The 26,087-nt window shown below is 32.9% G+C and overlaps 4 protein-coding genes across 4 annotated transcripts; 2 read left to right on the forward strand and 2 right to left on the reverse strand.

Moving 5' to 3' along the window:
* The first annotated feature begins 2,911 nt into the window (after nucleotides 1–2,911).
* On the forward strand, nucleotides 2,912–4,768 carry LOC113874403 (UNC93-like protein 1). Its single transcript, XM_027512625.1, has 3 exons — nucleotides 2,912–3,460; nucleotides 3,638–4,175; nucleotides 4,585–4,768. The coding sequence occupies exons 1-3, from the start codon at nucleotides 3,007–3,009 to the stop codon at nucleotides 4,766–4,768; spliced, it is 1,176 nt and encodes a 391-aa protein (XP_027368426.1). The 5' UTR covers nucleotides 2,912–3,006.
* Nucleotides 4,769–6,362: 1,594 nt separating this feature from the next.
* LOC113847899 lies at nucleotides 6,363–7,215 on the forward strand. Its single transcript, XM_027477227.1, has one exon. The coding sequence runs from the start codon at nucleotides 6,605–6,607 to the stop codon at nucleotides 6,995–6,997; it is 393 nt and encodes a 130-aa protein (XP_027333028.1). The 5' UTR covers nucleotides 6,363–6,604; the 3' UTR covers nucleotides 6,998–7,215.
* Nucleotides 7,216–9,806: 2,591 nt separating this feature from the next.
* Nucleotides 9,807–12,403, reverse strand: LOC113847213 (probable L-type lectin-domain containing receptor kinase S.7). Its single transcript, XM_027476176.1, has one exon. It carries the CDS (start codon nucleotides 12,151–12,153, stop codon nucleotides 10,084–10,086), a length of 2,070 nt encoding a protein of 689 aa, XP_027331977.1. The 5' UTR covers nucleotides 12,154–12,403; the 3' UTR covers nucleotides 9,807–10,083.
* Nucleotides 12,404–24,657: 12,254 nt separating this feature from the next.
* LOC113846977 (60S ribosomal protein L9-like) lies at nucleotides 24,658–25,878 on the reverse strand. Its single transcript, XM_027475778.1, has 3 exons — nucleotides 25,438–25,878; nucleotides 25,029–25,151; nucleotides 24,658–24,946 (listed from the first exon to the last, which is right to left on the reverse strand). The coding sequence occupies exons 1-3, from the start codon at nucleotides 25,807–25,809 to the stop codon at nucleotides 24,863–24,865; spliced, it is 579 nt and encodes a 192-aa protein (XP_027331579.1). The 5' UTR covers nucleotides 25,810–25,878; the 3' UTR covers nucleotides 24,658–24,862.
* Between the last annotated feature and the right edge of the window lie 209 nt (nucleotides 25,879–26,087).

Here is a 26,087-nt window from a genome sequence, read left to right on the forward strand (position 1 = left end):
TTCACATATATATATATACACACAGTAAAGATATGTTGTAACCCAATTTCATTCTCCATCCGTTCTACACTCCGCGCCATGTTAGATAAGTGGCTAATTCTTAATAGTCAGAATGTGTTTAGTGCTTGTTACCTTTTTTTTTTAGACGACATTATATACTTTTTTAAATTAATGATTATGATTAAAAAATATTTATATATTTTAAATATATTATCAATTTTTTTATTTATTAATTTATAAAGTACTGTAAAAATTACTAATGTGTTTTGCAGATCAACTGGCTGTGATGTCCAGCACATTTCGGTGATTCGGTGCCGTTTTTTTTTACTCCCTAAACAAATAAATAATATTTTAATAAGTGAATAGTAACTTCATTTGGCTATAAATAGCCGTGAGGAATGAAATTGAGGGGCGCATCGCAAGAGTGTTTATCAAGTATTGATAGAATTCTAGTGAGAGAAAAATAGAGTGTTGAGTAAATCCTAAGAGTGTGAGAAAAATACTGGGGTGGGTATCATCTCTATTTCTTCTTGTTATTACAAAATTTGTAATATTTGAATAGGAAGTGGGTCTCACTGGGTACACTAAATTTTACATCTCTTGTGTGATAGAGTGTTGAAAGGATATTGTAAATATCCCAAGATATAGTGGAATATTTTTCAGAGTTTGTCCCGTGGTTTTTCTTCCACATTGGAGGTTTTCCATGTTAAATATTGGTGTTCTTTATCTGCTTATTTTATTCAGTTAGAATAATTCTTAGTATGCTCTGTGGTTGCAGTTTAGTCTGATCTTCCACATCAGAAAAGAATTATTTCTGTTATCTTTCCGTGGCTGATTGTTGGATTGCTGGATAAGTGTGTTTTTTGTATTAGTGTTGTAACTGGAAAGGTTCTGCCTAAGGAAAGATTTGGTATTTAAGTGATCTATTGTGATTCACCTCTCTTTCCTGGGAAGTATTCCAGTGCACACTTTACAAGTTACACCGCTGCGCTGCTATATCTATTTATTAGATCTGAATTATTGCTCGCCAGTTTACGTCAGAATTTTAATTTACACATCCAAATTTTTTCTGCATTTGAGCACAACACTGGCAACGAGCAACACCCAAAATGATTGTAACGAAAAAAAAGAAGGAAATAGAAGCAAGCAAAATTGCAGAATCTGAAAGTCTATTTTTGGTAGATCCTATTGATGAAAGAAAGGTATGCTTGTTTTTATAAAATTTGAATCTTCCAGAAAAAAGATAACAAAGATTACAGTTTTCATACATAGGAGCAATAATAGGTAGGGACACACATGCCTTAATATAAAAATGGATGAAGTTTGGATGGGATATTAGAATATCAATACACTCATATTTATGGTAAAAACTACTACTTAGATTCATGCCTTGCATGGGCAATAACTTCAGTATCTGCACCTACGTTTAATGGGTACCTTATGTCAATTTAGTCTAGAACCATCAATATTTATATACCATACTGAGTATTTAATTAATTTGGGTATTATAGTCTATCCCAAAAAGGCTTTTTCCATTGGTCCAGTCAAAAATCAATATCAGCACCATTAATATAAATTGGTAAAATACTAAATAATAGTCTGAAAAGTTAATATGAGAGCAGTGGATTCTCCCTTTGATGTTTTGTGGGGTCACTGGAGAGCTTTTTTCAGTGAGTTATGCTCACAGGATGGGAACAAGGTCATTGTCCAAGCAGAGTTATGGACTATATCCTTCATGGAATTCGATTAGCCCTTAATTGAGGTTACAATGCATTGCTTAAGAATCGGATTCCTTGTGTTGGTTGCACTCAGTTACTTCCTTGTCATGCAGACGTGTTTAGAGAAGGGAATCGGGTTGCTGATGATTTGTAAGGCCAAGACATGCCTTATTTTTCCATGATTTTTTATAATCCTCTGCCTTTTGCTTCTTTCCCTTTCACTTTTTATTTATCTTCTACCCACTTGTACAGGCAATATGAAGGGTAGTGTGTCTGAGCATTTAGCCCTTCCTTTCCAAAATAATAATAATAAAAGAGATATAAAGAGAAGAAGAAGAAAAAAAAAAAAACAAACCAACGATCAGATCAAACTATAAAGCCAAAAACTTATCTACATACAACCAAAAAAATCCAATGAAAAACTGTTTGTAACAAATGATACCAATTTTGAAAGATAAAACCTGAATTTCAAAACATTACTAACATGGATTTGTCAAAAGAAAAGAAAAAGATACTCTCAAGGATAAAAACAAACCGACACTATAGATTAGAAATTTAGAACCAATTACCATTTCAAGGTATGACTCAAATATTAATTTCACATACACTCATGCACAAAAAAAGAAAGCAAAAAATATATTTACTCATTCACATACAGAATATAAGATTATGAAAGAGACCGAAGTTAACGGATGTTAAATTTTTGGACACTTATTTTATTACAATTTTTACGCTTAACCCTATATTTTCTATCTCTTTCTAAATTTTTTTATCCTCTATTTTATTTTCAATTTCTTGTACTTGTGTGTATGTAGGTGTATGTATTTAACACACCAAAAACGTGTGAAAGGATAATTATTGATCTAAGTTAATAATTATTAACAGCATTCACATGCAGACTAATGGAAGATGGTAATTCTCAAGTCTCAAAAACTTCTGCTCAGAGACACAATTTCAAAACTTAAAACTTAAAACCCAAGACAGACCCACCTTGACCATCCATGGTTAAAACCTTCAATTGTCTTTTCTATTAAACAACAGCTTTTGAATTAAAGAACCCATGAGACCACATTTTATTCCAAGTATTAGTATTATACTGTCTGTGTTTCATTTCACGCTATCACTCTTATGCCTTTGAATTAAATTCTCCCACTCCCATCTACCTTCTATCACTCTGATCCTCAATTCTCCATCTTTCTCAAACAGGCAAAAACAATCACATAAACACACACAAAGCCATTACCCAAATCTCAAATAGCAACACCACCAAATTCAGTTCCTTTTTGCAATGGTTTCCAATGGGGATGAAGAATCAAGTGCCCATATACCTGAAAACACAAAAAATTCATCCTTTTTCAGGTACAATTCACCACTTGTTCAAGTTATCCTCATTGGCTTTGTCTGTTTTTGCTGCCCTGGCATGTTGAATGCCCTCTCAGGAATGGGTGGTGGGGGCCAATTGGATCACACTGCTTCCAACAACTCCCTCACTGCACTCTACACCATTTTTGCCATATTTGGGATCCTTGGTGGTGGCATCTACAACGTCCTAGGACCCCATTTCACACTTTTCGCAGGTTGTTCCACCTTTGTCCTCTACACAAGTTCCTTCCTCTACTACAACCATTACCACCACCAAGCCTTTGCAATTGTGACTGGTGCTCTTCTTGGTGTAGGAGCAGGATTACTTTGGGCTGCACAAGGTGCAATCATGACATGTTACCCTCCATCCAATAGAAAAGGTACTTACATTTCAATTTTCTGGAGCATCTTCAACATGGGTGGTGTCATTGGTGGTTTAATTCCTTTCATATTGAACTATCATCGTAGTGAGGCTGCTTCTGTCAATGATGGAACCTACATAGGCTTCATGTGTTTTATGTCAGTGGGGACCCTTTTGTCATTGGTGATCTTGCCAGCTAGCAAGGTTGTTCGTGATGATGGTAGTAAATGCACCAACATTTTGTACTCAAATGTGTCCACTGAGTGCTTGGAGATTCTTAAGTTGTTCTTCAATTGGAAAATGCTTCTTTTGGTTCCTGCTGCTTGGTCTAGCAATTTCTTCTACCCTTATCAATTCAATAATGTCAATGGGGTGCTTTTCAACTTGAGAACCCGGGGATTGAATAGTGTGTGCTATTGGGGTGCTCAGATGCTTGGCTCGGTTGGGATTGGATACATAATGGATTTTAGTTTTAAAAGTAGAAGGGTGAGAGGGTTGGTGGGAATTGGAGTGGTTGCTATTATTGGGTCTGTAATTTGGGGTGGTGCACTTGCTAATCAGCTTAGTTATTCCTCAAATGATTTGCCTGAGAAGTTGGATTTTAAGTATTCAGGGTCTCATTTTGCTGGACCCTTTGTCTTGTACTTCTGTTTTGGGTTGCTAGATGCCATCTTCCAAAGCATGGTCTACTGGGTTATTGGAGCCTTGGCTGATGACTCTGAGATTCTTAGCAGGTAAATTGATGTGTGAATAATATGTATAAGCTCAATCAATCAAAAGCTTAGGATGTATTAAAATAAGAATAATATCTACATTTAAGTTATTGTAGTATTATTTTAAGCTTTTGATTGGTTGTTCGTTAATTCTTCCTTTCATAAACAACACTTGAGGCGCAACTCTTAGGTAATCTTAGCGTTACTTTTCAATCAAAATTAGAATTTCATCTTGATAAAAGAAGTCTGCATTTAATATTGTCACGAGTTACTGAAATAAAATTTTATTTTAATTAAAAAAATACTTAAGGTATGTAATGTTTTGTTTGTACATTGTTTTTGAGCCTTTGGTCAATGAACAGAGGAAGTTAATGAGATTTGTTGATAGTGCTTGGAAAAAGGAAATCAACTATTGTTTTCACTTACATAGGTACACTGGGTTCTATAAAGGAATACAAAGTGCAGGAGCTGCAGTTGCTTGGCAAGTTGATGAACACAAGGTGTCTTTCATGTCCCAGTTGATTGTGAATTGGGTGCTCACTTCAATTAGCTATCCATTACTGTTTGTTTTGGTCATATTGGCTGTGAAAGAGGATATTAATAGTGTTACTTAATAAAAATATACTGCTTCTTTTCTTTCACTTGTTACCATTGTTGAGTTTGAGTAGGACAAGGTCAACGATGACATGTAAAATTAATAAAAAAAAAATGAAATTTCCATTTGAATGTGTTCATGGAAATGGAACTCATTTATATAATTCTCATCCCACATGAGGATTTGTGTTTGCTTTTATACGAAAATAAAATAGAGATTAATAATGGTTAGACGTTACTTTCAGCTTTGTTGAACAACTTCAATCTAATATTTGGTGTTGGGATTTAAGAGGTTTTGTTGGGGGAGATGAACTTTTCATTGTTGAGTAGGAGGAGGAAATCAAAAGAGATGCTAACTACACGTTCTTTTTTAACTCTAGGTAAAAGTTTGTGTTGGTTATTTCAATGGAGTTGGATTAGATTATCGTGTGAGCCCATGTGAGGTTATCTCTCTCTTAAATCTTCTTCTTGTAAATTGATATTTTTTAATAAAATATTTTGATTTAAAAAAAATAATCAGTTATAAGAGATATATGTTTAAGAATGTATTTAGAATATTGTTTCATTCTTCTTGTCTATAAAATCTTGAAGCTCTAGAGGTTTTAATAGAAGTATACTACAGATATTTGTTTTCTCACATTGATATTATCTGCTGATCTGTTTTCTCGTTATAAAAGGAGTTCTGATATATATATATATATATGATACGTCATATTTAATTTATTTTTAAGTTCACTCCTAATTTTTATAAATAAAAAGTTGTATATTAATTTATATACTCGAATTTATTTTTAGTTTTGCTGTTATTATTTATGAGTTCTTTTTCTTCCTTGATAAATCGCTCTTAAATTTTAAAAGTTTAAACAGTCATTTATGTAATTTAGTTATATAATTTAATCTTTAGAGATAAAAAAAAAATATGTATCATTTTTATATAAAAAATTATTTATAATCTTGTTTTTAACGTTATGGTAATATTTTTAAATTAATGTCAAGTGACATTTTTTTATTATTTTTAATTTATTATAGTTTAAATAGTTATATAGACGAAATTTTTTAGATAAAACTTTAATTTATATAACTTTTTTTATATCTATTCAACATATTCTTATTCTAATAAGAATTTGAACAATTTTTTTTTCTAAAATTCTAATGTTTTATTCATTTTTTTCTATTTTTAAATTTTTTATACTTTATAATTGTTGTTTAATTAAAATACACATGTCTAAATATAAATATAAAGATATTCATTAAATATGAAATATATACTAAAATTATTGTAAATATTTTCCTTAAATACAAATATAGATATGGATATTTTAGTACCTGTCGACATTTCTGTTTATTCATTTTGAAAGTTAATAATAATATGGTTCAAATAAATTTTTTCTTAACTAACTTCTAACTACCACATGCTCCACAGCACATCATTTCATTTTTTTTTTCCGTCAAATAATTTTGATTTTTTTACTGTATATAATTATGAATTTACAGAATTATATAGAACATGATTATGTTGGCCAGATCATTTTCACTGGTCCAAACATATAACACAATTTCATTTTTCAAAATTTCCACAAATTAGGTGTAAATTCATTTTCGCCAATTAAAAAAGAAAAAGAAAAGAACAGACCCATTCTCCTCCTCCAACGGCATCGAAGATTCTTTCTTTCCTTCTTTGCCTTTTTTTTCTCACCAACACACACAAAAAATCCAATTTCGTCGATTAGGGTTCAATCGAACTCCGATTTCTAAACCCTCCTATTATCCATTTTCCAAATCCCAAAACTTTCCCCAACTGGGTTCTCAAATTCGCCACAGCGAGCCCTCGTAGCTCGCGCATCCTTCAACTGACGATGGCAAAATTCTCCGCAACGATTCTTCCTCGATTCCTCGCCGTTGCAATCGTCGTCGCCGTCCTATGCATCCTTTTCCCTGCCGCAACAGCCGAACCGGAAGAACCCTCCGTCCTCCGGTTGCCGTCTCAAGAGCAGAACGTGTGCGCCAAAACGACGCCGTCGTCGTGCCCCGCGAAGTGCTTCCGCGCCGATCCTGTGTGCGGCGCCGACGGCGTAACGTACTGGTGCGGTTGCGCCGAAGCGGCGTGCGCTGGCGTGGAAGTTGCGAAATTAGGGTTCTGTGAAGTGGGAAATGGGGGATCGGCGTCGATTCCTGGCCAGGCTCTTCTTTTGGTTCACATTGTGTGGCTCATCGTGTTAGGGTTCTCTGTGTTGTTCGGTCTTTTTTAGATTCATGAGGTTTCGGTATCTACGAGCTTGTGATTTGGTTTTTACGTTTTCTTCTCTGTTGCAGAGAAATTTGAGGTTGTTGATTTTATTTTCTTTGTAAATTGATCACACGGCTATTCTTATATTGTTTCTATGATAATTATTGTTGTTATTGTTAAACTTTGGATTTCAATAGATTTCAGATTATATATTTATTTATAAAAAATTCTTTAAATGCGGTGCTTCAATTTTAGGGTCTCCTTAATTTGTTCTTTAGATGTGGAGATTACTGGTTTGGTTAATTTCTTATCTATTTTCTTGCCCCAAGGGAAATTTCCAAATGTATGTCAATTGAATGTAATTGGTTGATCTTGATCCGAATATGTTAAACCAAATTTTATTTGTTAAATTTGGATTCCGTTTATATGCATGTTCCCTTTGTGATAAAATTATGAGTTGTTTCTTTGATCCTTTTAGTGTGTATACTCGGCATTCCCTAAGCTATTGGGTATTATATATCTTATCTGGTATTTCCAGGTTTTGAAATTTTATACGCAATCTGTGTCTTGGATGATGATATAATGGTGAAACTCCATCCTATATTTCCGGCTATGTTTCATGCTTAGTATGGCCTTTTTATGTTGAAAATACATGGACAAGAATGTAAACGGAAATTACCTTGTTACAATTACTGGATTTTAGTAATTTGGTTAGGCAGAATGATTGTGAAACGTTGTTGGGGGCATTTTGAATACGAGAATTTGTCAGTGTAAAATGTCTCTTATATGTTCTAATGTTTTGTTTATTTTTATAAAAATTATATGATTTTTTAATTTAAATGTAAAAATTTACTCTTCTCTATCTCACTTGTAAATTCCCACTTTCAAACATGTCTTAATTTATTCAAACCTAGTGTGAAAATATTATTTGCAGAGACTGAGTGAGTGTGTCCGTTTCATTAATATTGTTTAATGTACTTCAGACGATATTACTGCAAAACGAAGCCTGCATGTGTGTGACTGCTTAATTTGATTAGTTTAATCATTTTGTATTTGTACACTATTTAAATCAAACCTGACACACCAGAAGATCCTTCTCCAAACTCAATTTTCATGGCAACATCCATAGACCATAAAAATAAAGATTAATTCATCGGGCACAGTTCTGTAACATCCAATATCATCCTCATTTTTTGGGAAGCAAAAGTAAAAATCCAGAATCTTCATGATAATTTGGGTTTTCGTCATTTGTGGTAGTAGTTCGAGTACTAAGTCACTTACATGACCTCACCAGAGGAATCATTTCCTATTTCTGCTACCTTCTTGGCTGTTACTGAAGGCTTGCAATTGCATGTATTGCACTCCAATCTCAATTGACAGAATTAACTAAGCTAAAACATATTTGCCAACTACGAGCAATATATTTTCAGCCTTCAAAATGTTCCTTCCATCTTGTTGGAATACTATCTGATCCATCTAAGCATGACACTGCATTTTGCATTCTTACCCTTTTTTTTTTCTGAGTCAACACATTTTACACTTACGAAAGCTAGAAATCTCTGAAATGCTATGGACAATTGATTTAGAAGATATGCAACATACAACAACTGTTGAGATCCTATGTCGTCGACTAACAGGTATGACCAAATAAGAGTTTGTTAAGGTTAAGACAATCCTCACCTTCCAAGCTAACTTTTGGAATTATGTTAGGCCTTGGCCAAAATTTTAAGACCATGGATTGAACCCATCAAATATACAATTTATTGTTTGTTCAAGTTGTAATATATGCTATGCAATATTCAATTGAAGACCATTATCTTTGGGTCAGCGACTCAAGGGCTTTATCTGTTGCTCTTGCTTTCGTAAGGATGGCTTATGCTCTCACCTGACAAAAATTTGTTATTTGCGCAAGGGTTTGGAAATATCAATTTGATAATGACAATATACGAATGGAATATCAATAGTTTCCATATGAAGCATGGCATCAAAACTGGGGAGAAGGAGGGGAGAGGGAGTTATAGTACAATACAAGTCCTACTCAAGCTAAACTTTACTTCAACCCATAGATCATCATCCTCTCATCTTGCAGAATATATATGAATATTTTGATGAAGAATATAAAATATCAGAGTAAGGTCAATAAAGGATTGGCACATCATGCTCGAGCTAACATCAAACCCTTATTAAAGAATAACTGAAGTTATATATTTGGAACTGACACAGTTACTCTCAATACGTAATTAACCTTGAGATCTGTTCATTTGAGCGATTTTTTTAGCTTCTGATGATAAGATTACAGCACTCTTTTTCTTTTTATCAGCAAAGTTTGTGTTGGCCTGTCTTTCTCCTGTTCAACACTAGATGTTGTCATCCTCAAACACCTTAAGAATTGAAATACCAACTTGATTACCAAATAATTTGAGCTCTCTTTTTCCTTTCTATTTCAGAAGAAACTAGACAAGATATGTCAAACAAACAATGGACACTGTCCCCGCCATAAGAACTCAGTCTCACCTTTAAGGAATGTCTTATTTTTGAGCCTTGAGAGTTTCGTGCAATTTTGGTTCAAATTAAATGATATCGCTCTCGTATACAGAATATAGGGATAAAATTAAGTTTGATTAAGATGTATGTTTAATTTAATCTCAGCCACAAATTTATATTAGACCATATATTTTTCATTGAAAAGTGTAAATAGTAATTTTTCAATGCCAAAAACAAACATGCGCTTAACTTTTTTATCACTCTCCTGCGAAGGAAAGTGACAAGTTTGACTCTTCACGTTATAATCTGGCCAATTTTCTCCACTGAGTAATACTAACAATAATATAAAAAGAAAATTGACTTGCTGTCCCTTTTAAACTTTATCAACCATTTTTTCTCTTACCCTATAACAGGAAGACTCAAAATAGAGTAACGAATTCTAGCTTCTAAAGAAGAGAATCCCCCAAACTAATACAATACAACAATTATCTAGCATCTTCACAATCACACGGCACTATGAATATTTGCAGCATTTGGAAGACCAATCCATTATTGCAGGCCTAAGAATGATCCCTTTTCATAGTTATTCATATACCACCCACATAAATCATTCAGTAACACCACTCAAAAAGTACAAGAGTATGCATTGCAAAGTCCAGTGTTGGCACTGTTGTAGGGGAACAAGGCAATAGGGCGAGTTCTTGGCAACTCTGGAATAGGCTTCTCCATGTTAAGAAGAAACCCCACCACTTGCTCCATGGAGGGTCTCCCTTTGTTCTCATTGAGAGTGCAAAGCAATCCAATTTCCAGAACACGAACTGCCTGCTCCAAGTTGATCAATGACCCCATTCTTCTGTCCACCAACTTCACTTTCTCATTAGTCTCATGCAAGTTCCAAGCAAAATCCAACAAGTTCCTCTCTTCTGGACTGGCCTCCTCTTTCTCCTCTCTTATCCTTCCAGCTATCACTTCCAAAACAAGGACACCAAACTCAAACACATCTGCACCTTGGCACACTGCTGACTCAAACTGTTTTGATTCTGCCCCCATTAGCACAAACCCAAAATCACCCAAAACAGCTCTAAAATTGACATCTAGAAACACACTGCTGCATTTCAAGTTCTTGTGGGCTAGTTGCCTACTGTGGATGAAGCTCAAGCCATCAGCTACATCTTTAATAACTTTGAGTCGCCGTGTCCATGGAAGAACACCAGCACCAAATAGCCATTTATCTAGGCTTCCATTGGGGACAAACTCATAGACCACCATGATCTCATGGTTGTCTTGACACCACCCTCTTATAGGAAGCAAATTCGGGTGGCGAGCATGACTAATGGCTTTGATTTCCTTCAACAAACGCTTCTTATCCGAGCCATGTGTATTAAGAAACTGAGCTGAGAATCTTTTCACAGCTACCTGGCTGCCATTAGAAAGCTTTCCTCTGTAGTACACTCCTCTAGAATCACTACCAAGCAACTCTATATCACTAAATGACCGAGTTGAAGATGAAAGCTGAGAAAACGCGAAGCGACGTGGCTTGTTTGGAGGCCTTGGCCTGTGAATTTCCGTGTCCACTGATGAGCTTAACTTGGAAACGTTTCTTCTGTGCTTACTGATGAAGTAAAAACCAAGGAAAATAGCCAGAGCCAATGCCACAGCAGCCACAAAAATCAAAAAGCTGTGTGGTGGTTCATTCTTAGTGGACTTCTTGGTTGTTGTTGCTGCTGCTGCTGTTGTACTATTCTCAAGTAAGATCTTACCCTCACAGGTTTCAGATGAAGGGAAGCGAAGAAAGGCTTGGCTTGTGGAAGTGAAGTTCCAAGAGAGTATGCTGTGGATTTGCGTGTGATTTCCTGTGGAAGCTGAGAACCCCACAAACATGTATTCATTTAGATAAGGAGAAAGGTCCACAGATTCTGAGAAGATAGGCTTAGAAGGATAAACCTCTTGGTTGGCTAGTCCAAGATGAATGTCCATTTTCCTTTGAGGACCATCATAGGTGATCCAAGCACGGTGAACAAAACCATCCTTAAGGGACACACCAACATCAGAAACATTAATGATTTTGGTAGATACTATGGTACCTAAGTTGATGCCAACATGGTTGTCATTTGGATCTCCAAACTCTGGGTTTTTTCTTGTGTCAAACTCCACTGCCACTGCCTTGTAATCATTCTCACAAGCATCATTAAGCATGCCAAGCCATGGCCCTGGCCTACCCACAGTGAATTCATCAGGGACTATGATGAAAGTGAGGCCACTACCTCCATTAGCACTTTGCTCAGAGGTGGTGGAATTGTTCAACTGAAAAGAAAAAGTGGTTTGAAAGGAAGCTGGGGTCTTTGTAGTTGGATCTAGCAAGCGAATTGGAAAGGAATAGATACCTCTACCTGCTTGGTGTCTTATATCAGTCTCTTGTGATTCATTGGGAATTTGAAGTGCACCCTTTTCATTTGAGAACTTGGCACTGCCTAGGAGCTTCACATCATGGACAATTCTTGGGTTGTTGATGAAGCTGAAATCAAGGAAGTGGAAGTGCTTGGTTACATTAATTGGAACATCACTAGCTGAATGAACTACAAATGGGTATGGCCCTATGGAAGCTAGAAGATTAAACAAGCAAAATATGAGGAAGATGTTGCACATGGAAGCCATTGCAATTGCATGCCACAGAATAAAGGAAATTCCTATCATTCAGCTGGATGATATGATTGATGCTAGTTCTAATAATGTTGGTAATGCCTAAGATAAAGCTAGGAAGGTTAGAATTTGGTGCTGCGGTTAATAAACCAAACTGGAAGAAAGCAAATCTGACTAGGAAATATATTGGACTCAGCTTAGAAGACAAAAAAGTACTTGATGTATTAAAATTTTTCTGATAAAAATTATGTGATGGAGGAAAATGATGTGGGGTAATCAACTTATGTTTGATTAATTTCATTCATACTAGCTAAAAAAAAAAAAAAAAATTGTAACAAAATAGATAACCTGCTATGTGGGGTATGATATGACAGTAGATATATATATATATATATATCATATATGAGGTGCAAAATTGGTTCCACAGAAATCATGGTCCACTCACGTTTTTATTTATTCATTTTATTTTATTTTTGCTTTGGCGTAAGTGTAATAGTGAAGGCAACCATATCATTTCTGCAACTCATGAAAATGAGAGGAAACCATAGTGTTTTAGATATAAATAAATCAATAATGATCAAGCAAGCAAGTTATAACACGTGTCAAAGGAATATTCTTCAGTGTGTTATCTATACAATAATCGAGAAATATAATTGTGGATCAAACAATCAGAGTGGCGTCTGGTATTATTTTATGGTATTTAATTAGTGTTAGTGATAATAAATTATAATTGATTGATGAGGAAAAGAGAAGATGAGATAGAGATTTCAATTATAGAACCTTATCAAATCTGATTCTACGATCTGTTTTTCATTTCTAGGTACAAAATTTTTAAATCATTTTAATTTTCTTTTGATATAGTAAGATATGTGCAATGTAACAAGAAACTTGATTTCTTTTTCTGTCTTTACATTTCTTGTTCCTATTGACGTTTACAGTTTTGTGAAACGTGCTTTCTATAATTATACAATGGTGATGATGTCACTTGCAAATGTAATCACATTTCACTTTTCATTTTACATTGAATATGGAAATAATTAACCAGTTACATCAGTTAATCAATCTTCATATTATTTTAACACTTGGTTTAGTTAAGTTAATCGCCAAATCGAAAGTCTGGTTTTATACTTTTATTCAAATATTAAAAATAATAAATTCTAAAATATCTTTATGATAATTATACTTTCTGTTCTTTATTTTTTAAATAAAAAAACTTATATGTACTCACTATATAATGCAAGAAAAATATGGTTAATCCACTCATGATGAAAACTATTAAGTCCCCACCAAGTAACACATTCTTGGCTTCAGTCACTTCGTTATGACATTGTGTGTAATTCATCAAATCAAAGGTGGACCACATTTCAACATTCGTTACATAAATAAATGAAATTGTGACCATATAACTAAAACTAATTATAAGATAAAAAGAAATTAAGTCAAATATTAAAATATTTGTTTATATGCATACATGATCATTTTTTATTTATTTTTATATAAAAAAGAATTTAATATTTAATCACTTTTATTATCGTCATTATTTTATTATTTTTGGTAATTATAATCTTATGAAAATAGATCTTGAATCTTCTAAAGTATGTGACGTAATTTATAAAAAGAAAAAAGAAAAAATGAAATAATAATTATAGATTTAAAATTAACGATTAAAAGTTTTAACGATTATAATTTGTTTTATATGTATATGTGCCTTGTAATAATTTTTTAAAAAAATTTCAATCAACGGTTATTATTAATTTTTAATAATTTCTTAAAATACACACCTCATTTATTGTAAAGTGTAAAGTCTAAATTAAACGTAAAAATTATATAAAAAATTAAAAGATATGATAGAATTTTTATATAGAGCACCTATTTTTAATATTGTTTAATGCATTATGATTTTTTAAAAATATCGTAACAATAATTGCTAAATATGGAAGAGTAGATTAACTGTAATGATACATACAATAATCCAAATTACAAATATTTTTATATAACATCTAAATTAAATATTAGCAAAGCACATAAGTACTAAAAATATTTTTGAACAAAAACCATGTTTAAAAGCTTAGATTTTCTTATATTATTTTTTATCGTAACTTCTCTAAATTGTTGTAATATGTACCTCTTCTCTTTATCGAATATTCATTCAATATTTTTAAAATTTATTTTTTCTAAAATGAAACTTTTACTGAAGTGTAGAGTTATTTGATTTTTTCAATCAACAATTGTAATTTAACTTATATTTCATCTTTAAAATACTCTGTCATAGTATCTTAATTAGTACATTATTTATTTATCTATTTATTTGCAAATAATAAAAAAATACACTTTTTAAATAGTACACACATATATATATATATAGCCTATTTGTTAGATTGTATGTTTCACTCCATATGACGTTTGTTCCTAGGGTAAGACACATAAAGCATTCGGTTTAGGTCCTTTAAAAATAATTTAGAAAGATAGTTATTAGCTAATAAATAACATTAGTCTGTTAAGAATAACCAAATATATTTAAAAATAAAATCCTCATGCTAGCTTCTATTAATTTTTCTGTTATGAAAGGCCTTATTTATATCTCCTTTCTTTCTGCTGATTAATGTCATTTTTCCCTTCATATTATTTGGATTAATATTTCATCTTTTAATTCTTTATTATTGAGTAATAAAATGTTAAACAAAATTAATTATGATAATTTCATAAGTAATTTTGCATCTTAAAAAGTTTGAAAAATAAATTTTAAATAAAATTGTAAAAAATATAAAAATTTTATTTGCTTTAAAAGGTCTATTAAATTTTGCTTTATGTTTAAATAACATTGGGTTCGATTCGTCCTGGTAAAATTGATGTATGCTTGGTACAGTTCAACACAGCTTATAGCCAATTCAATGATTAATGGATTGGTGTATAACTTGTTGGTTTAAATGTCTTTCAATTTAGTTCCCAGTTGAATTGGTTTGACCAGCTAGTCTAGTTTGATTTTCTCAACAATTATTTTAGTTAAAGGAAATTTGTATTATTAAATGATGTTTTTTTTTTTATTTCTTTATAGGAAAGTGTAACATTTAAAGTTTTTAACATATTTTTATTGCGATTTCTAATAAGTTGTTTTCATTTATTATTTTTTAGCCAAATTTTCCTAAATGCTCATTAGTGAGACACTTTTTTCCCTCTCTTTTTCAGTTCTATTGTGAGAATCAGGCAAATACAGGTTCAGGGGCTGTTTAAGTTAATAGATTTTGATTTTATATTTCAGATATACATAATGAGTTATATTTTATAACTATTAAACAGGGAAATATAAATGACCTATGTACACAAAAGAATAAGATAGATTTGGTATTGTGAGCTAATTTAGTATAGTTATTCAAAGGATCATGCACCTAATTTTTTTGTCCTTTAACATTACAAAAAGATGTAATTGCTCATACACATGTAAGATAAAATATACAGAGATATTGACAATTGCTTTAGTAGTGCAATTGGCTAGGGGAACTTAATAGAAGATCCTTATAATTCTGGTTTAAACATCACATAATTAGCATAACAGAATGGCAGCACAGCAGATGAATCTTTTCTATTTTTTCATTTTTGTTATTCCTTTTAGTGAACATTCTAGAACAACAATGAGCTGTCAATAGATAGTACAGAATATGCCTTTATCCTCAAAAGTTTTTAGGTCACACCAATTCTTTTATACAAACTATATATATAATGTAATCATTGAGAATCATTGTAGACAGAAATTTATGCAAATTGTCTTTTCTTCTTTTATCTGTTATGGTATCAAGAGCCCTCTAAAGGTTCAAGCTTTTCTAGCTTACCTCTCTCATGGCCGATTCATGCTCCTCTGGAAATGAGGAGGAAGACATTTCACCTCCTCCTCCCTTTGTTGATCCTAGCCAAAATCCTTCAAGCCCCTTCTACATACACCCAAGTGAGAGCCCTTCATCTGTTGTGGTTTCTCCACCTCTCTCTGCCAACAATTTCCAGTCATGGTCCCGTTCCTTTCGAATGGCCCTTATTTCTAAAAACAAGATGGGCTTTCTCAATGGCGCCATCCCCATCCCAGAAACCACCGATCCCTTATACCCTTCTTGGGAAAGATGTAACACCTTGTTAATGTCATGGATTCTCAATTCCCTTTCTCCTTCAATCGCTCAAAGTGTTGTGTTTTTTGAGCGAGCCACTGATGTCTGGATTGACCTTCGCAAACGTTTTTCTCAAGGAGATTTGCTTCGTGTCGCTGAGTTACAGGAAGAAATCTATTCTCTCAAACAAGGTGCGCTCTCCGTCACCGACTACTACACCTCTCTGAAATCACTCTGGGAAGAGTTGGACAACTATCGAACTCTAACCCCTTGTTCTTGCTCTGCTCGCACCTACCATTCACAGGATTTCATCATCCGTTTTCTGAAAGGACTTGACGATCGTTTTGCCATGGTTCGCTCACAAATCTTATTACTTGACCCTCTTCCCTCTGCTAATCGTGTTTTCTCCATGATAATCTAACATGAGCGCCCACAGCATAACCCATCTTCTTCTTCCATGGAAACCAATCCCTTCATCAATGCTGTCTCTGGTAAAGGCCGAGGCCATCCACAGCAAGGGGGGACAAAACAAACTCGCAAATGTGAATTATGTGGCCGGCTCGGACACACTATTGATTCGTGCTTCCAGAAAAACAACATCACTCCGACAAAGTGCATCCATTGCGATCGTGTTGGACATAGCAGCGATGTATGTTATACCAAGTTTCACTATCCTCCTGGACATCCCAAATATCCAGGAAAGCCACGCGCTTTCAACAACAAGAACACCTTTGGTGGCGGCAGCACAACTGCCGGAGGCACCGTGAACAACGTTACTGCCTCTTCCTCTTCAGATGTTGCGTCGGCCCTAGAAGGAGAAAGGAAAGACACTTCAACTCTGGGCCAAGGTCTTCACATTACTATGGCCCAATTCCAACAACTAATGAGTCTTCTGAACAAAGCCTCCAGATCTGGTGGGGGAAACTCAGAAATCCCTTCAAGGGCCAATCTCTCTTACTCAAGCCCAAACCAATCTCACAACTCTGGTTTTGGCAGTAGGTTTATCTTTTCCATTAACACCACACACACTTAATAATTTTTCACACACCACACCATGGATAATTGATTTCGGAGCCACTAATCACATAACAACTTCATTAGATCATTTTTTCAAATATTCTGAAATCAAGCCATTAAACATCAATTTACCAAATGAGTCTACTGTTCAGGCCCATATATCCGGAAGCATACAATTCTCTCTGGATTTCATTATCCATGACGTTCTTTTTGTTCCAAACTTTACTTTTAATTTATTATATCTTCCTAAATTATTAACTACTGCTCATTGCCGTATAATTTTTTCAAATGAATTCTCTAATATCCTTTGTCAAATACAAGACATGAACACATTGAGGATGATTGGTTCGGCTAACTTAAAGGAAGGACTTTTTCACTTGACAATCGGAAAGGAAAGGAGCCCATCTACCAATAATGCTACTACCACCACCATCAATAACTCCAACCTTTGGCACTTTAGATTAAGACATTTATCTAGTAGCCGTCTTAATGTCTTGAATCAACAATTTCCTTTTATTTCAAAGGGTTCTAATGAAATTTGTGACATTTGTCATTTAGCTAAACAAAAGAAGTTGCCTTATTCTCCTAGCTCTAGTAGAGGTTCTAAGATTTTTTATTTGATTCACATGGATATTTGGGACCCCTTTTCCAAAATATCTATTCATGGACACAAATATTTTCTTACTATACTTGATAATTTTAGCAGATACACATGAGTTGTTTTATTAAAATCAAAAAGTGAAGTAAAAACACATATACAAAATTTTATTAACTTGGTTGAAAATCAATTTGAAACCAAAATTAAATGTATCTGATCCGACAATGGACTGGAATTTTTTCTAAAAAATCTTTTTAATTCTAAAGGAATAATACATCAAACTAGTTGTGTTTACACACCTCAACAAAATGGGAAGAGTGGAACGCAAACATCAACACATTCTCAATGTTGCTAGGGCCATCATGTTTTAATCCAAAATTCCATCAAATTTTTGGTCCTATGCTATCAAACATGTTGTTTTTCTCATTAACCGCGTTCCCTCACCCATCATTTCCTATAAAACGCCTTTTGAACGTCTAAATAAAGTTACATCCGATTTTTCCATGATCAAAATCTTTGGTTGTTTATGTTATGCATCTACTCACAATCAAATTCATAAATTTGAACCTCGATCTAGAAAAGGTGTTTTTTTGGGTTTTCAAAACAGTACAAAAGGATATGTTATTCTGAACATTAATACAAGAGAAACATTCATTTCTAGAAATGTTGTCTTCCATGAAACAATTTTTTCTTTCCACACACCTCCATCACTCTCTACACCCATAACCCAACATACCCTATCCATAGAACCAAATCCAGATTCTCCAAACACAATACCCAGCCTCAAAACCTCAAAGCCCCAACCCCAACATGCCTTCAACTTCACTAGAACGAAGCTTCTCCCTTTTCCCTGAAACTGCGACCTCCAACCCTAACTCCACTTTACCAGAAATTTCAGCCAGCCACACACCGTCCCCAATTGCCGTGCCACCACCGCGTCGTTCAGAACGCGACACCCATCCTCCTCTATACCTTTCCAAATATCAGTACAAGCTTCCTTCCCTTAAGTCCACACAATCATCCACAAGGTGCTCACATCCGATTCAAAGCTTTCTCTCATACACTAATGTCTCTCCTTCCCATCATCGTTTTCTCATGGCCATATCTTCTGAGCGTGAGCTCGCCAGTTTCTACGAAGCAGTAAAGCACCAGTGTTGGCGTGACGCCATGCAATGTGAGATCAAAGCCCTCGAGTTGAATCACACTTGGGATGTGGTTGAGACTCCTCACTATGTTCGACCCATATGTTGCAAGTGGGTATACAAAATCAAGAGGCTACCCGATGGAAGCATAGAGCGCTACAAAGCACAATTGGTAATAAAGGGGTATTCACAAATTGAGGGCATCGACTATTTTGAAACATTCTCCCCGATCGTCAAAATGACCATTGTTCGTATAGTCCTTGTCGTAGCTTCTATCAACCACTGGCACATCCAACAATTAGATGTCAGTAATGCTTTCCTCCATGGAGACCTTGTGAAGGATGTCTACATGGAGATGCCATCGGGCTTATCAGGATACCATTCTGGTCAGAGCTGCAAATTGCACAAATCCCTCTACGGGCTGAAGCAATCAAGCAGAAAATGGTACGAAAAGTTATCTAATTTGTTGTTGACATGTGGTTATAAACAGGCTCATGCTGACCATAGTCTCTTCACCAAAAGACATGGTTCGAATTTCATTGCTTTGATAATATATGTGGATGATATTGTGCTAACCGGTAACTCTATTGAAGAAATCAACCACATTAAGCATATTCTTCATAGCAATTTTCATATCAAGGATTTAGGAAAGTTAAAGTACTTCCTCGGAATTGAAGTGGCTCACTCTTCAAAGGGGATTTCGCTTTGTCAACGCAAGTACTGCTTAGACTTGCTTATAGATTCAGGAATGCTTAGATGCAAACCCTTCTCCACTCCAATGGACAGTACTTTTAAGCTTCACAATGATGCTTCTGACTATCTTGATGATCCATTGCCATATAGGCGCCTTGTTGGCAAATTGGTGTATTTGACGAATACTCACCCTGATCTTGCTTTTGCAACACAACAGCTGAGCCAATTCATGTCGAAGCCCACCAAAGCTCATCATGTTGCAGCTATGCGTGTTCTTCGTTACCTTAAAGGTTACCCGGGTACAGGTCTCTTCTTCCTTAGAATCTATCCTACTCAAGTTTTTGGCTTTAGTGACGCTGATTGGGCCACCTATGTGGACTTAAGACGTTCAATCACAGTGTATTGTTTTTTTATTGGAAGTTCCCTTGTCTCATGGAAAACCAAGAAACAAACCACCGTGTCCCGATCATCCTCCCAGGTCGAATATAGAGCCCTCGCTTCATCTACTTGCGAGTTACAATGGATCATTTACTTGCTTCGAGATCTCCATATTTCCCTTTCTCATATTTCCCTACTTTACTGTGACAATAACAGTGCCCTTCACATTGCTGCCAATCCAGTGTTTCATGAAAGAACGAAACATCTGGATATAGATTGTCACATTGTGCGTGAGAAATCCCAAAAAGGCTTGATGACACTACTTCCTGTTCCTTCTGCTAATCAGCTCACGGACATCTTCACAAAAGCCTTACCTCCACATTCCTTCAAGCTGAATTTATCCAAGCTGCAGTTACAAAACATTTTTGCACCTCCAGCTTGTGGGGGGCTAATAGAAGAGCCTTATAATTCTGGTTTAAACACCACATAATTAGCATAACAGAATGGCAGCACAGCAGAGGAATCTTTTCTATTTTTTTCATTTTTGTTATTCCTTTTAGTGAACATTCTAGAGCAACAATGAGCTGTCAATAGATAGTATAGAATATGCCTTTATCCTCAAAAGTTTTTAGGTCACACCAATTCTTTTGTACAGACTATATATATAATGTAATCATTGAGAATCATTGTAGACAGAAATTTATGCAAATTGTCTTTTCTTCTTTTATCTGTTAGAACTCTCAACTCCCATAATATGGTTGTAAGGTGAGGAAACACGACACATAAGACTTCGAATGATAATGCAAGACTCCTAATTTATTTTTTGTCAACATAAGATCCCTAATCCTAATTTAAGAATTAAGATGATTGGAAGATGGGCAAACCTTAGCTATGAGATTAGTGATGGCCCGTCAAGAAATGATATGAAATATGCCCTTCTAGATCTCGAACTCAAAAAATAATTTCCAAATTTTTTTTGTGTTTTTAGGTGTAAGACAAATTTGTTTCCATATACAACTAGAATTGTGGAATTTTTAAAATTTACAATAATAACAAAGCCTTTTACAATAATATGAGTGACTTTATAGGTTCTGAATTAATTCTTTAAATACAATTCATCAATTCTAATAAAAATTCTTTAAATACAATTCAAAGATAAATAAGTATGAATAAATATAATTTCAATTCATAAGTTATACGTTTTGAATTTTAATGCATAAAGTAATAAGTAAATGAAATCACATATATAAAAATGACTTTATACATTTCAAAATTTATTGCATAGGTTAATAAGTAGGTGTTGAAATAAGATCTGTTAACTTTACTTGTGCTAATTATTCAACAACTTCATCAAATAAGACAAATATAGTTGAATCTATAAAATCTTTAACATCAAGCTCAAGACGAAACCTATAATGTATATAAATTAAGGTAATAATATATAATTCAACTTATTTTAATATGAAAATTTAAAACTTAGAATACATAGTGATAAATTAATTACCTTGTCATTGGATACTCTACGTCTTTATAACATTATTCATATTTAAAATTTGTAGTTGTGAAAGAAACTTTCTTCTTGTAATGAGAGCAAGAAATATAATACCAACCATTTTTATGCATTACATCATTCACAGTTATAATATGACCAATTACGATATTTTGAAAATTAATTAAAAAATTAGTTTAAAACTTAAATAAGAAGAATAAAGTATAGGAGAGATTAAATTTACTATATCACTCTTTGATTTTGCCATTGTCAAGATTTCAGATATGTTTTTGAAATTTTCTAACTTAGAAAAAATAGTAGATCTTGTATTATCAACATTGTGAGCAATATGCATATAATTAAAATCTCTTCAACAAAGTGATAATGAATAATTAAAAATGTAGTTAAAATAAAAAGTAAACAATTAGCAATAATTAATATAATAGAGAGATTTTAAATAATTTTAATACTTGAATGAATTTATAAAATGAGTAACTTTTGGTATGTCAATATTGACATAATTTTTTATTGATCTTGATGTGGAAATATAAATATTATCTATAATACATACATTCATATTTTTTATAATTAAATATCACAGTCGTGATATTCACACTTTTATTTTCTATTCATCTATTGTTGAATTTAGATCGTTAAGAAAAATTCATTTATCTTTATTGAAACTTGTCGTTCTCCTACAACATCATGAAAATATAAAAATAAATAATTACTTGTGATGAATATAAGAAAATAATAAGAGATTTAATACAAATTAATCAATTAAAAATAAGATTCAATACTTTATAAAATTTAAAAAAATTTAAAATATATAACACAATTTAATGAAACAAAATAAAAAATATCAAACTTAAAAATACATGTACTTACGTGGATATGTAATTTTTAACTGCTGACATTGTTGCAAAATACAAAAAAAAAAATATGACAATAAAAAGAATGGTGAACAAGTTTTTAAAAGTTATGTAAATATGATTTATATAAGTAGAGAAAAAGTCTTTCTTTAAGATATATGAAAAGTCAGAAAATAAAAGATTAATGTAATAAAAGTTATTTTTTCTTTCAAAATTTACTCTAATAATATAATATATAATATAAAACAATAATTCACATTCAACGTATATTTTGATTTTTGAAATATATATGAAACTATATATTATATTAAACTAATTAATAAAATTATTTAAATATGTAAACTTACCTTTTCATTAGAAATGTAATTTAACAATATATAGTATAAACTAATAATTTTATAAATATTTTAATTTTTAAGATATATATTGAATTATATATTATATTAAAATAATTACTAAAATAATTTAAATATATAAACTTCTCTTTTTATTAAAAATTTAATTTAATAATATATAATATAAAGTAATAATTTTATAAATGTATTTTTTTATTTACATTATATTTTAGTATTTGAAGTAAATATTAAAATATAAATTAAATTAAACTAATTAATAAAATAATTTAAATATGTAAAAAGAATTTATGAAAAATTTAACTTAATAACATATAATATAAAGTAATAATATTATAAGTGTAATTTTTTAATTCAATGTATATAATATAACCATAAATTCTAATAAATTCTTCTTAAATGTATTTTACAATAAGTATAAATCAGATATAATTTTAATTTATAAAATTTTAAAAATATTATAGTTAATTTTAATAAATTATAATTTAAGACAATTTATAGTATAAATATTTACGTTACCATTTATAACATAATATAACCATCAATTCTAATAAAAAAATTTTAAATACAATTCATCAAATCTAACAAAAAATTCTTTAAATACAATTCAAAGATAATAAGTATAAATAAAATATAATTTTAATCAGTAAGTTTTACGTTTCAAATTTTAATGTAAAGAGTAATAATTAGATGCAGTTAATATGAGTGACTTTTTAAGTTCTGAATTAATTCTTTAAATACAATTCATCAATTCTAATAAAAATTCTTTAAATACAATTCAAAGATAAATAAGTATGAATAAATATAATTTTAATTTATAAGTTATACGTTTTAAATTTTAATATATAGAGTAATAAGTAAATGAAATCACATATATAAAAATAACTTTATACATTTCAAAATTTAATGTAGAGTAATAAGTAGGTGTGATTAATTTTACACTATATAGATCAATTTATGTTATCAAGTCAAATACTAAATTTACAAACTTGTAAAAAGAAAATTCTTAGGTACTATGATTAAAAAGCATTATGTAGAATGATTTTACCCATAAGTTTTACTACTTTTGTTCGGCCTTGTGTTCTGAATTCCTATCTAAAGTTTAGTATTTAAGGATGATTCTACAATGCAACCTGCTTATGTCTGCAGCAAGCATGCGCATCACATTTTTTACCTATTGTCGATCACCAAGTTCTTGTTAAAATATATCTCTTTTATTACTCGTTAGTTATTGCTCTCGTGTTGTTTTCGCTTTTTAATTTTATCCTACCGTAGTTCTGGTTGCCCCTTCAACGGTGATTGAATGGCAACTGGGATTGAATTGCTTTTGCTGCCACCCATTATTACTTGCCAAAATGGTAAACTGATTTCGAGTTTTGCTGGATTTAAGAGGGTGGCCAACGTGGTCTTAGAAGACGGCGTTCCCTTATTTTCAACTGTAACCTTCTAGGTCGGTCCAAAAGAGCAGTGCAAGAGGATATTTTATAGCAACCAAAAATAAGTATAGTGTGGCTTTGAGAGCAGATCAATGATATTAACAGATACAAACTTTAGCATTCTTTTGGATTGATTTACGACATAAAAATTTGACTAATTTATTAGGTTATGGTCACAAATCCCTATCCAACAGCTCTCACAAATGGTGCACCTATGCAACGCTTCTAAGGTGGTGCACAGCAGAAACAACCTAGTATTCATGCTGTCACTTGTTTCCCTCTACTTATTTTATTATGTAGTTTGTGCAACAAACCGTGCACCTTCGTCGAATGCTGTTATAAATATAATAGATTTGTGTTATGCCATTAGCAAGGATGTCCATTGTTTAACACTACATTTTAGCCTAACATTACTTTTCACTAAAAATAACAGAAAACAAAACATTATTATCTTGTATTTGCCAGGTAAAGGAGATAGGGAAATAGCCAAATTAAACAGTATTGGGGTACCCGATTGTGAAATAACATCAAATCTAAGAAAATGTTCCATAACAAAGCAAGTAAGAGTAAATAAGAAGTTTAAATAACATCTTCTGGAAAGAAAATTTTGATAACACAAAATTGTAAATCTCAAGAAGGCAGGCAAAATGAGTAACTGAAACTAACATTAATATTCCTATTTGTCCACCATCTACTCCTCAAGTATTGTCCCCTTCTCGCTAACATAGATACCATCAAGAAACTTCCTGATATCTTTGTTCTTAACATGACATTTCTGTTGTACACACAGAATAAAAAATCAAAATACCATCAAAATCAGCAAGGGCAAAATTGGACAAGCTTTGAGAGAATTATACCTGGTTAATGAGGGCACAGGAACGAGAAACAAGCTCAATGTCATTACCATCCAAAACCAATTCATCCTTCACCTTCTCAGATCGCAAAACAGTAACACCCTCAAGCATGTCCACTTTCCTCACCTAACAACATCTCAATCAAACACACTCCAAATCAATAAAAACAAAGCACTCCATCACCTGCAAGTAATCCTATCTTTCTACGCCTACTAATCATAACTATACAATTTTATAAGAATCGAAAAAATCACTTCCTTCATACACCCAATGCTAAAACACACAATGCTGAAAATAATAACAGGAAATGAAAATGCATCAACTTCTAAAATAGAATCAATTTCAATATAAATAAAATGAAATAAACAGTTATAAAAATAAAATAAAAATTGAAATATCGTTGAAAGAGGACCTTCTTTTCGCCGAGGAAGTTTCGGATCTCAATGGAGGAGTTGTTGTTGGTGATGCTAGCATTGATAGGAAAGTGAGCGTAGACGAAGCGCATCTTGTAGCGGTAACCTTTGGTGACGCCGGTGATGAGATTCTCGACGTGGCTGAGGGCGGTGCGGATCGCGGCGGAGGTTTTGCGAGAACCGAACCACGATTCGATCTTCAGCTTCTTCTGCCCGTTCTCGTCAGTGATAAGTTGGAAATCGAGGTTGAGGTGCTTGAAGTCACGAACGAGCTTGCCACGTGGACCTTCGACCTCAATGACTTTGGCGTGGACCTTGATGCTCACCCCATCGGGGATGTTCATGGTCTCCGATGACAGAATAGTCTTCATGATTCCTTGCCTCTTTCTCTCTCCCACACACACACACACACTCAAGTTTTGTGCGTTGCAGCAAACTAGGGTTTTCTAAACCTATTAGAAGAGAAGGAAGGATAAGCTATTGGGCCATGGGTTTTAGGTCTAAATTGAATTGGGCCTTGCGTCTTTGTACCCAGGACAAAAAATGCAAGACCAAAAATATTTAAAAGATTTTGAAGACGCGGATGGGCAATGACCAAAACACGATATAACGCTGATGGGCTTTACATAAATGAAGAATAGAACATAAT

This window comes from Abrus precatorius, unplaced genomic scaffold, assembly GCF_003935025.1.
Source record: "Abrus precatorius isolate BTA unplaced genomic scaffold, Abrus_2018 Scaffold8, whole genome shotgun sequence".
Classification (NCBI taxonomy): Eukaryota; Viridiplantae; Streptophyta; class Magnoliopsida; order Fabales; family Fabaceae; genus Abrus; species Abrus precatorius.